We start from the raw sequence: 13,209 nt of genomic DNA, 5'->3' as shown, positions 1-13,209 counted from the left end.
AAAACCACACCAAGACCTGTTCTTCACAATGATAAAACCACACCAAGACCTGTTCTTCGCAGTGATAAAACCACACCAAGACCTGTTCTTCACAGTGATAAAACCACACCAAGACCTCAACTTTACCATGTTGCTTCAACTTATTCCAAGAAAGCATGAACTTACCAAGGCTTTCTCCACCTTGGGAAAATTGTATTAATTCTAGTAACACCTTAATTGATTTAATTAAAATCAGTTCTGCATTGAAGCTTTGCAAAAGGACTGTAACGTCCTGACCAGAGTTATTATGTGTTTTGCTTGTTTAGTGTTGGTCAGGACGTGAGCTGGGTGGGAATTCTATGTTGTGTGTCTAGTTTGTCTGTTTCTATGTCCAGCCTAATATGGTTCTCAATCAGAGGCAGATGGTAATCGTTGTCCCTGATTGAGAATCATATATAGGAGGCTTGTTTTGTGTTGGGATTTTGTGGGTGTTTGTTTCCTGTCTCTGTGATTGTCTGCACCAGATAGGTCTGTCTCGGTTTTTGCACATTTGTTATTTTGTATTGTTGTTTGTAGTGTTTCACTTGTTCTTTATTAAACATGTTTAACACTAGCCGCGCTGCACTTTGGTCCTCTCCTTCAACCCTGGAAGAAAACCGTTACAGAAACACCCACCAAACCCGGACCAAGCAGCGTGGAAATGGGCAGCAGCAACAGAAGCAGCGGTACCAGGAGGAATGGTCTTGGGAGCAAATATTCAACGGAGAAGGACCCTGGGCTAAGGTTGGAGAGAATCGCCGCTCTCGGGAGGAGAAGGAGGCAGCCACAGCCCAGGAGCGGTGGATTGAGGAGGCAGCACGTAAGAGAGGCTGGAAGCCCGAGAGGCTCACCCAAAAATTTATTGGGGGGGGGGGGCTAAAGGGGAGTGTGGCGAAGCCGGGTTGGATACCTGAGCCAACTCCCCGGGCTTACCGTGGAGTGAGAGGGCGTCGTACTGGTCAGACACCGTGTTATGTGGTAAAGCGCACGGTGTCCCCAGTACGCGTGCTTAGCCCAGTGCGGGCTATTCCACCTTGCCGCACTGGTAGGGCTAGGTTGGGCATCGAGCCGGGTGCCATGAAGCCGGCCCAACATATCTGGCCTCCAGTACGTCTCCTCGGGCCGGCGTACATGGCACCAGCCTTACAGGTGGTGTTCCCGGTTCGCCTGCATAGCCCAGTGCGGGCTATTCCACCTCGCCGCACTGGCAGGGCTACGGGGACCATTCAACCTGGTAAGGTTGGAGAGGCTCGGTGCTCAAGAGCGCGTGTCCTCCTTCACGGTCCGGTATATCCGGCGCCACCTTCCCGCCCCAGCCCAGTACCACCAGTGCCTACACCACACACCAGGCTTCCAGTGCATCTCCAGAGCCCTGTTCCTCCTCCTCGCACTCGCCCTGAGGTGCGTGCCCTCAGCCCGGTACCTCCAGTTCCGGCACCACGCATCAGGCCTATAGTGCGTCTCAGCCGGCCAGAGTCTGCCATCTGCCCAGCGGCGCCTGAACTGCCCGTCTGCCCAGCGGCGCCTGAACTGCCCGTCTGCCCAGCGGCGCCTGAACTGCCCGTCTGCCCAACGCCGTCTGAACTGTCCGTCTGCCCAACGCCGTCAGAGCCGGCCGTCTGCCAAGCGCCATCGGAGCCATCCGTCTCCCCAGCGCCATCTGAGCCATCCGTCTCCCCAGCGCCATCTGAGCCATCCGTCTCCCCAGCGCCATGAGCCATCCGTCTCCCCAGCGCCATCTGAGCCATCCGTCTCCCCAGCGCCGTTAGAGCCATCCGTCTGTCCCGAGCCGTTAGAGCCGCCCGTCTGTCCCGAGCCGTCAGAGCCGTTCGTCAGTCAGGAGCCGCTAGAGCCATTCGTCAGTCAGGATCTGCCAGGGCCGCCAACCAGACAGGATCTGCCAGAGCCGCCAACCAGACAGGATCTGCCAGAGCCGCCAACCAGACAGGATCTGCCAGACAGGATCTGCCGGAGCCGTCAGTCAGCCATGAGCGTCCAGAGCCGTCAGCCGGTCATGAGCTGCCCTACGGTCATGAGCTGCCCTACGGTCATGAGCTGCCCTACGGTCATGAGCTGCCCTACGGTCATGAGCTGCCCTACGGTCATGAGCTGCCCTACAGTCATGAGCTGCCCTACAGTCATGAGCTGCCCTACAGTCATGAGCTGCCCTACAGTCATGAGCTGCCCTACAGTCATGAGCTGCCCTACAGTCATGAGCTGCCACTCAGTCCGGAGCTGCCACTCAGTCCGGAGCTGCCACTCAGTCCGGAGCTGCCACTCAGTCCGGAGCTGCCACTCAGTCCGGAGCTGCCACTCAGTCCGGAGCTGCCACTCAGTCCGGAGCTGCCACTCAGTCCGGAGCTGCCACTCTGTCCTGAGCTGCCCCTCTGTCCTGAGCTGCCCCTCTGTCCTGAGCTTCCTCTCTGTCCTGAGCTTCCTCTCTGTCCTGAGCTTCCTCTCTGTCCTGAGCTACCTCTCTGTCCTGAGCTACCTCTCTGTCCTGAGCTACCTCCAAAATCATGTGGGGGCCTTGGGGAGGATTCTTAGGCCAAGGTCGTGGGCGAGGGTCGCCACTCAAAGGACGCTAAGGAGGGGGACAAAGACAGTGGTGTCCTCGTCCACCGCCGGAGCCGCCACCGCGGACAGATGCCCACCCAGACCCTCCTCTTGAGTTGTAGGGGTGCGTTCGGAGTCCGCACCTCAGGAGGGGGGTACTGTAACGTCCTGACCAGAGTTATTATGTGTTTTGCTTGTTTAGTGTTGGTCAGGACGTGAGCTGGGTGGGAATTCTATGTTGTGTGTCTAGTTTGTCTGTTTCTATGTCCAGCCTAATATGGTTCTCAATCAGAGGCAGATGGTAATCGTTGTCCCTGATTGAGAATCATATATAGGAGGCTTGTTTTGTGTTGGGATTTTGTGGGCGTTTGTTTCCTGTCTCTGTGATTGTCTGCACCAGATAGGTCTGTCTCGGTTTTTGCACATTTGTTATTTTGTATTGTTGTTTGTAGTGTTTGACTTGTTCTTTATTAAACATGTTTAACACTAGCCGCGCTGCACTTTGGTCCTCTCCTTCACCACTGGAAGAAAACCGTTACAAGGACTCCATAAACAATGTAAAAAAAAGCACCTAGTACACGTCTATGTCCAAAAGGAAAGTTAAAGCGTATACTTTACTGAACACTTATTGACTACAGTCTTTCCTGTATCAGGGAACACAATGTTTCAATTTCACTGTTGAGCACACAGAGGGTGTTCCTTGTGGAATGAAGACATGCTGAGGAAGCATTCTGCACTACCGGTATTAAATTATAAGTCACACAGTACACCATACAGCCTAGGAAACTGATTAACATTTACAGAGAAATTAATCAAACAGAGGAAAATAATCAAGACACATCCAGCACACGTTCAATATCATTGTATATATTTATACATAAACTATTAATGTAGCAATAATTCAGAACCAGAACCACCCTGCTCCTGGAGAGCTACTGTCCTTTAGGTTTTTGCTCCAACCTTAATCTAGTGCACCTGATTCTAATAATTTGCTGGTTGATAAGCTGAATCAGTTTAGTTACAACTGGGGTTGGAGTGAAAACCTACAGGAGGCTAGCTCTCTAGGAGCAGGGTTGGAGTGAAAACCTACAGGAGGGTAGCTCTCCAGGAGCAGGGTTGGAGTGAACCTACAGGAGGCTAGCTCTCCAGGAGCAGGGTTAGAGTGAAAACCTACAGAAGGCTATCTCTCCAAGAGCAGGGTTGGAGTGAAAACCTACAGGAGGCTAGCTCTCCAGGAGCAGGGTTGGAGTGAAAACCTACAGGAGGCTAGCTCTCCAGGAGCAGGGTTGGAGTGAAAACATACAGTAGGCTAGCTCTCCAGGAGCAGGGTTGGAGTGAAAACCTACAGGAGGCTAGCTCTCCAGGAGCAGGGTTGGAGTGAAAACATACAGTAGGCTAGCTCTCCAGGAGCAGGGTTGGAGTGAAAACATACAGGAGGGTAGCTCTCCAGGAGCAGGGTTGGAGTGAAAACATAAAGGAGGGTAGCTCTCCAGGAGCAGGGTTTGAGAGCCCTGCTATATATATGTATTGAGTATTTTGTGTTAAATTTATGAAACAGTACTTAATTGCACCACTAGGTGGAGACTAACTGACCATACAAGTGAACTTTATTGTGTCAAATGCTGCAGCCTAGAGAGTACTAGAGAAGACGATTTCCCGTTACTGCACATTACTTATGTTTGCCATGCATTCTGTCATTTTATAAATATGAATATCGATTCTCAAGTAGCACAGATCACCCTATTCACCACATATCCTGTTGGCGGCAGGTAGCCTAGTGGTTAGAGCGTTGGCCCAGTAACCGAAAGGTTGCTGGATTGAATCCCTGAGCTGACGAGGTACAAATCTGTTGTTCTGCCCCTGAGCAAGGCAGTTAACCCACTGTTCCCTGGGCGCAGAAGACGTGGGTGTTGATTATGGCAGCCCCCCGCACCTCTCTGATTCAGAGCGGTTGGGTTAAATGTGGAACATGCATTCAGTTGTACAACTGACTAGGTATCCCCCTTCCACATATTCCTTTTCCAAGCAGCAACTAAATATTCATCCCATGTGAAACAAACATGAAATATGAACCATGAGTGTGTGTCAACCTGCACATTTATGAGAATCCCAGTCAAGCAAATAAAACAGCAGGACCCAGCAAACCAACAAACCAAAAGATGAATTGTCTTCCACACATTTCTAGTCTAGTATCCCATCTGAAAGTATTACAACAGCCTGGATAACCTTGGGTTTGCTCATGCACACCTTTTTAGCAAACTGGCAACAGAAATATTATCCTTGACCTCCATGTGTAATCACGTCACTAGGAAGGATAATCAATTTCAAGGCTCAATGATCAACAGAAAACATCCAAGAAGAGATTAGGGTGAACTTGCACTTGACTAGAAAATGTTTAGTAATGTGTTTTGACAACAGTCAGTCACAGAGTAATATAACATGCCAAATGAACAAAGACTATACAGTACATTAGAAACCATTAAAAGTCTCAAGAATGATGCATTAAAATAAGACATCTCAACAAATGCAGACGTTTTTATATCCATATCAAATCATTTCTGGTTAACAATTAAGGTCCTTACTAGCTAGGTTTCCATCCAATTGGGACAGATTTTCATGTGAATATTCTAAAATCTGCATAAGTATGCACATTTTCCCAGAGGTGTGTTTTCATCAAATTGACTTGTTGCGGATAAAAGTCTGTGCGTGAGGACGTAGTCAATCAAATGTATTTATAAAGCTATTTTTGTGTAGTGCACACAAAAATTACTTTTGAGGTTAAATTGCCATGTACCAAATAAAACAACGGTTAAATGGATTTCCATCGCATTTTCAGCTCTACTGATGGTTTTGTCACAAAAAAGGTTCCATTATATAGCAAATGTGCACATTCTGGTATTGGCACGTGCTCTCTAGCCAACAGCTCGCAGATACAGTACATGTTAGCCTACATGATGAGATTATTATAGACAAAAGAGCGAGATTATTTTAATTTGTCAAATGGCAGCCAAGCATCAATCATCATGTCACCAGAATAAGACCCTCTATATTTATTGGAAAGGAGCATCAAGCTCATCACCTTGTACTTTCACCACCCTGTGAAGTTCATAACATTATTTTATATGTAGCCTAATAAACTGCATTCTTTCCCGAGTCGTAAGGGGAGGAGCACACAACATGTCATCATGTGAAGCCAAGTTTACTTCGATATGGTGGTTATTATATCAATATTTGCGCATTAAAATCATTTCTCGCATAATTAATTTTACCGACACAAAAAGATCCCACCTTGTATATTGTATTTTGTTTGGTTGAAATTTGCTGTTTCCATCAGGCCTGTCGTGACCTTTTTTGTTCAATGTACTTTACTCACATAAAAAGGTTGGATGTAAACCTGGTTACTGTAATTGTTTTCAATTAAATTCAAATAGCTTCGTAGCAAAGAGGAACTTCTCAAGCAATCATTTGTCTTGGACTGTCTGGGAGTTGTCTGAGTGGGGAGAGGAAAACAGAAAACTAGCTGTTATTGGCAGAGCGGTTTGGAACTCTCTTTCTCATTTGTCTACTAACTAATTTACTGCGTCACCAGGCAGACCAAAACTCCATCCCACCAAAATAGGCTGAAATTTCAAACAGCTCTTTCACTAAAAGGGCTTTATCATAATTTTCACAATTTCACAGTATTATTCCAACCTGGTGGAAATATATACAAAGCACGGGGAAATCAAGTTTCTGACTGCACTGGGCCTTTATCAAAATATGTAGTCATATAGTCAAATACACTGTAAAGTTATGACATACAATCAGTATTCTAATAAATTACATCACTACAAAATTATCAATCATCATTAAAATACACTTCAGCAGTGGTGTAAAGTACTTAAGTAAAAATACATTAAAGTACTACTTAAGTCATTTTTTGTGGTATCTGTACTTTAGTATATATATTTTTTTGAGAAGTTTTACTTTTACTCCACTACATTCCTAAAGAAAATAATGTACTTTTTACTCCATACATTTTCCCTGACACCCAAAAGTACTTGTTACATTTTGAATGCTTAGCAGGACAGGAAAATGGTCCAATTCATGCACTTATCAAGAGAACATCTCTGGGCCTCCCGAGTGGCGCAGTGGTCTAAGGCACTGCATCGCAGTGTTGAGGCGTCACAGCTGGCCGTGACCGGGAGTGCCATAGGGCCAGCGCTGTCCGAGTTTGGCAGGGGGGCTTTCCTTGGCTCATCGTGCTCTAGCGACTCCTTGTGGCGGGCCGGGCGCCTGCAGGCTGTCGTCAGTTGAACAGCGTTTCCTCTGACACATTGGTGCGGCTGGCTTCCGGGTAAAGCGAAAGAGCGGTTGTTTAGAAGCAGAGCGGCTTGGCGGGTCATGTTTTGGAGGATGCATGTCTCGACCTTCGCCTCTCCCGAGCCCGTTGCGGCGATGAGACAAGATCGTAATTGGATATCACGAAAAACGTGGTAAAAAAAACGATCATCTCTGGTCATCGCTATTGCCTCTGATCTGGTGGACTCACTAAACACAAATGCTTAATTTGTAAATGAAGTATGACTGTTGGAGTGTGCCCCTGGCTATCCGTAAATACAACAACAAAAAAGAAAATCATGTTGTCTGGTTTGCTTAATATAAGGAATTTGAAATGATTTGTACTTTGACTTTTAAGTATATTTAAAACCAAATACTTTAAAACTTTTACTCAAGTATGATTTTACTGGGTGACTTTCACTTTTACTTGAGTAATTTTCTATTAGTATGACAATTGGGTACTTTTTCCACCACTGCACTTCAGATATGTTATCTGATAGGAACATCACACGTACTACATCAAACTGAAACTGGGTTAAGCAAATAGGGTGTGCATAGTGCACTCATTCCACCACCTAAGCTGATTTTCCACAGCTTATTTGCACCTTACCTGACCTGACCACTCCAACACCTAGATAGAACCAACACCCTGCCTTTTAGCTGCCCTGACAACATTGGTCATATAGGCCAGGGTTTCTTAAACAAAGAGTGGGGACCCAAAGTAGGCACTGAGCATGTGAGAGGTGAGAATAAATCTATAATCACACACTGTTTCTTCTTAATTTGGGTAGTTTGAGGACGATTTGGGTCACAGGATGGTTAATTGCTCATTTGGGTAAAAAAATGATATAGGCTTCTGAAAATCTTGGGTCACATACAATACCTGTGAGTGACCACTGGGGAACAGTTTATAGAACAACAATTAGGTCCCAAATGACAAAAGTAGTGCACTATATAGAGAACAGGGTGCAATTTGGGTCAGATCTTGACTGCAAACCCCTGCAAATCCCATCCATGCTGTTGAAGCCAGGTAACTGAGAATCATGAGATGTGCCTGTGCCACAGGTCATCCTGCTCCAAATTCAGGACTGCTCATCCTCAGACAACTATCACAGTGAAAATGTCAAGTCACTGATCAAACTTAGCCTCTTCACTGCCGACCGACCATTCAGACTGCCCCTTCCTTTTGTGTTCTATATCAAACCTGGGGTGCATCCCAAATGACACCCTATTCCATTTATAGTGCACTACTTTTGATCAACACCCCTGTTGGTGGGGAGATGTGATCTAGAACATCCAAATGGCCAAACCCACTAATATGCCTCTCTATCTCAGGATCCAGGAAGCTTCATCAGAAGCTGATGTTCAGTGTAAACAAGGATTTATGTCAGTGTCTTTGATTACAAAAAAATGCAGAATTCATCTGTCAGTTTTTCCAAATCCTCATTTGTTTCACATTATAACCAAATTATAATGGTTTACAATAAGTTGCTCTTATGCCTGTGTAGTAACCCTGTTACTCTATCAACATTGTATTATTACATAGTAGCCTACTGAGCTGTTGGGCACAAACCAAGAACAACTGAGAGTCGTGGGCTGGCAAACCACCAGGAGCTTATCAACAAGCAGGAGATAAGAGGGGCTGTGTCCCATTATCAACCATTAGCCTCTCAGTGTGCGTCTCATTTCCCTGCCTGGAAACAAAAGTATTAGAGTTTGTACCAAATGGCACCCTATTCCCTATATAGGGCACAACTTTGGGCCCTGCTCAAATGTAGTGCACTATATAAGGAATAAGTTGCCATTTGGGACGTCTATAGTTCTAGCTGTGGTTCTGTCCTGGGGAGCATGTGTGTCCTGATACTGCCACTCAGACAGACAATGTGCCTATCAGGCAGCGGCAGCGGCCCAGGGTCATTTGACAACTGTCATTAACACTGACTTGCTGTCACTGGCACACACCACATAGAGAAAGACAAAGGCTGAGCTGGTGGTGCTCACTCACTGTAGCTTTCCCACATCGTGGTCCAAAACTAACGTGTCAGCCAAACCTCAGCTCAGTTTACCTAAGTTGACAGTTATAGTAGCAGCTTCAAACAGGTAGTCAAAGAGAGAACACGTCAGAGTGGCTGGCATACACTCAAAGCAGCACTTCCACCCTGTTGCTAGGCGCAACGTCAATCTACGCAGATCTTTTTTTGTTGTCTGAAGGTTAACCATATTCAGCCATTAGGAGTGGCGTAAAAATATGTACCATATCAGGCATAATAAACTGTATGCGATGTTGTTCACATCAAATAAAGTTTTATGGCTCATATGATCTCAATTGCCAATACAGTATAGCTTAATTACTTTTGAAAGAAGGATCACCTAAATATGGACAGTGTGTTGCTTTGATGTGTAGAACTACTTTGGTGCTGTTGGTGACTCATTGGTAAGTGTGACTGAGTGCGTTATGAAGGGTGTGAACAGCAACACCTACAATACAACCTAACTCCCTGTACTTTAACCCACACAGAATGAATACAAGTCAAGTTTTGAGATAACTTCACGAGAAGTTAAAAAATGTCTCCCACCTGGCATACCTACTAGGTCATCAGTTACATCAAATGAATAACAATATCCGCAAGTGAAAAACATGTATAATAGTCAACAGAACCATCAAATTATGGTCTGATAGGATATGTCAATTCAAGTGATTATATTTACATGGGGAGAACAATATTCATGAAACTATGTTCACCTCAAGGACATAGTGTCTGTCTAATATAGCCCATCAGACAGTATGCACTTTCCTCATTGGAAATGAGTGAATCCCTGACATAGGAGTGTGTTCCTATGGCATATGGCCTGTTAAATGTAATAACCCAGGCGACAACCAGCGCAGACTAAACACAGACAGAGCTGAACTGGGCCAAAAATAGTTTAGCTATGAATATGATTTTTCCCCAGCAGCACAGGGCATTGTTTTATTCCTATCACAATGAGATCAGAGACAAGGCCACATTTCAAATGAGGAAAAGGTCCCAAATGGTACCCTATTGCTTATATAGTGCACTAATTTTGACCAAGTCAGAAAGGGCTCTGGTCAAAAGAAGTGCACTATAATGGGAATAAGGTGTCATTTGGGATGCACCCAAAACTAAAGAATTCTGAGGGAGTAGAGGCCCAAAGAGAGCACACAGGAAGAGAGGTGGACACCATCCCACCAGCTGTGTCTGTGGCGTTCCCTTATCTATTCTTTCCTGTGGTTGCACCTGTGCATTCTGAACTGACCAGCTGTGGTGTTGCACCCTGTGCATTCTAAACCATAGAAATATAATCTAATTCTAGTCCTGTGTTTTCTAGTCCTGTGTTCTGAACCAACCGTTCAAAGAGGAGAAGTGAGGAGAAAAGAGTCAGTTCAATAGATTTTCTTCTCCAATTGATCATCATCACTTTCGCTGATATTGTGCCATGAATGTCCACTTCCTTTTAGATTAAAAATATTTCAGCGTCTACAGATGGCTTTGATTTGTGAGCTCTACTTTATAACTGTATGGTATCTGAATGAAATGAAAATGGCTTACCGTTGACACAGATCTCGTATGGTGTGCATAACTCCTTCTCAAACAGACAACCTGTTGGAAAAGAGGAGAGAACAATTTGTACATTGCAACTTTATAATATCATGCTATCCTAAGACCCATCAACAATAGCCTACTGTACATACATGTATTGTACATCTCAGCTTTTTATAGATTCAGCTATTCTATAGGCTATATCTGAATCTATAAAAAAGAGCAGAGATATACAATATAATATCCCACTTCCTGCGTGGGCGAGGCGTCATGGATTACAATGTCATGCAGCACTGCGTTTCACAGCTACAGCAGATAAACAGCACAGCCACGGGGCCATTATTCTAAGTTAACATTTAGGCCAGTCGTAAAACACAGACTGTTTCCCAAATGGCACCCTATTCCCTACATAGTGCACAATGATTGACCAGAACCATATGGGCCCTGGTCAAAAAGTAGTGCACTAAATAGGGAATAGGGTTCCATTTGGGACACAGAGACACAGTGTTCCAGGGTGATCCATCAACACAGAGGAGCAGGCTGCTGGGGGATGCTGTTTCTGTATCCATCTCACTAGGTGCTCCGGCAGCGGCAACCGGTCGTAACTGACATTTCTGCTTAACAGGGATCTGACAGAACACACTGCCCTTAGGCCATTTAATACACATCTTTGTACCATACATACAGCTAGAGGAGTGGAGAGGGAGAGGAGATGAGAAGGGGAGAAGAGAGAAGGGGGGATAGGAGAGGAGGGGAGGACAGCCAGGAGAAGAGCAGGCCTAACAGGGCACAAAGTTCTCTCCATTTGACAACCCCTTACCCTCACTAAGAGGACACGATTTATAACCCGGTCCATATATCCAATTGAAGTGCAGTATCAAATCGGTCTCAGGCCGGGGCCACAGCAGCTATACGGAGTGGGGGTGGGATGTGGGCGGCTGCATGGATCCACCTTCCTCAAGTTTATATAAATAATTGTTTTGTTATCTCTAGGTTTTTAGTGATTCCTTTTCTCCCTAGTGGTTCCTAAACACATTTTTTCATCATAAGGGATTTAGGAAGATACACTGTTTATTGCGGTCGGGAGCTGCTGAACCAAATGGCACCCTATTCCCTATGTAGTGCACTACTTTTGACCAGACCCCTATGAGAACAGGGTGCCATTTGGGAGCCAGTCTAGGATACTATGCTATATAAAGCAGTCTTGTCACAGCATGTGGTCCTCGGATGCGGGCTGAGGAAAGGGTCAGGGCCTGGGTTTACAGTACACACAGCCAGCCCACCCACCATCCCCTGCAGTGTTTCTGGGGGTGTTTTGGGCTCAATATGTGACATTGCTGTCATACCACAGCAGCACCACTGGTGACACACTCCATAGGACACCCACACAGGACACCCCAGGCAGAGAGGCGTGGCCAATTAGCACTCTGACAACGTGTGCTGTGCATCACACATAAGTCACCACCTTCTGTAGTGGTTTATACAGCCTTGGTGCTCATGTGACTGCATTACACATGCTAGCAATACTGACAAAAAATTGTATGTGTGTCTTTGAAATTGACATTTTTCAAAATCTGACATTTTTTAACATATTGAAAAATAGCGTACTTTTGAAGTTGAGTTTGAAAGATTTTGGGTGTACTTTTAAGAAGGGACCCACGTACTCATTCTTAGTCAGACACAGACAGACAGACTCAAACTCCTTCCATCGTGGCCCTGCTACTGATGAAGGAGTCTGATTTACTCTGCTCCTTCCTGTGTCTGGGAGTGAGCTGGTAGTGTAGGCAAAATAGAAGCTTCTCAGAAGGCCACAGCACCAAAACCAAACATCAAGAGAAGAGTGTGCCTGGCATACTGATCAACCTAATGAGCCTAGAGGTAACCTTGGGGGAAACTAAGTGATAGCTGAAGTTGAATGTGAGGCTGATAACATCAAGACTTTTTACTTAGAGTGGTGATATAGGGCATTATGACTCTATATGCCATGCATATAAAGGCTTTATGACTGCTTTATGAATGCTACATATCAACACTAAGTAAAGTATTACCAAGATGTTATTTTTATAGGCACACACAAGTGAAGGATGAAGCTACTAAAAAAGGAATTCTGACAAATTAATAATTTAACAAAACTGTGGGTGGTTTTCCACATGGCTGTCTTGGATGTGCTCTTTACTTGCAAAGGAATAAAGTTTGTACATCTGGAAAATTAGATCTCTGTGTAAAAGACAGATAAATGTCTCTAAGTTTATTGGTATCTTATAGGTGCATTAAAGATCTCATCCCAATATACTGACAGTTGTCACGCCTACTCCCGTTCCCTCTCCGGTGCTGGTCTACTAACCATTGGTCTTGGCAACCCACATTACGCACACCTGGCAACCATCATTACACACACCTGGGCTTCATCATTACCTAGATTACTTCCCCTTTATTTAGCCCTTAGCATCCTCAGTCTTCAGGCAGTATTGGTTTTCTTCCCTTTCAGTATGCTTCTCCTGTTTTGTTCATCTGCTTTATCTCCTTATTAAACTCACCTTCTGCACCTGCTTCCTGACTCCTAGCGTATACGTTACAGCCGTTGTTGCTCAAATGGCTGCTGCCTGTAGATTGACATTGTCAGACGTATACACTGTGTCTATATATTCTGTGTCTGTGTTCCTTGACTGTCAACATTAGCTTAAATAATTATTGAAGACTGAAAGAGCGTAGCCACACCATGGCTACACCTACAGAACACACAGAGGCTAATCAA

The 13,209-nt window shown here is 45.2% G+C and overlaps 1 protein-coding gene across 1 annotated transcript in view; it reads right to left on the bottom strand.

The window, feature by feature from the left end:
* LOC139559970 (receptor-type tyrosine-protein phosphatase N2-like) overlaps positions 1-13,209 on the bottom strand; it is a 189,022-nt gene that overhangs the window by 170,379 nt on the left and 5,434 nt on the right. The window contains exon 2 of the mRNA XM_071376469.1: positions 10,464-10,514. Within this exon, the coding sequence (XP_071232570.1) occupies positions 10,464-10,514 (51 nt within the window). The remainder of the gene's footprint in view (positions 1-10,463; positions 10,515-13,209) is intronic.

Source organism: Salvelinus alpinus, chromosome 30, assembly GCF_045679555.1.
Source record: "Salvelinus alpinus chromosome 30, SLU_Salpinus.1, whole genome shotgun sequence".
Taxonomy (NCBI): Eukaryota; Metazoa; Chordata; class Actinopteri; order Salmoniformes; family Salmonidae; genus Salvelinus; species Salvelinus alpinus.
This window is presented reverse-complemented; position numbering and strand designations above follow the sequence as displayed.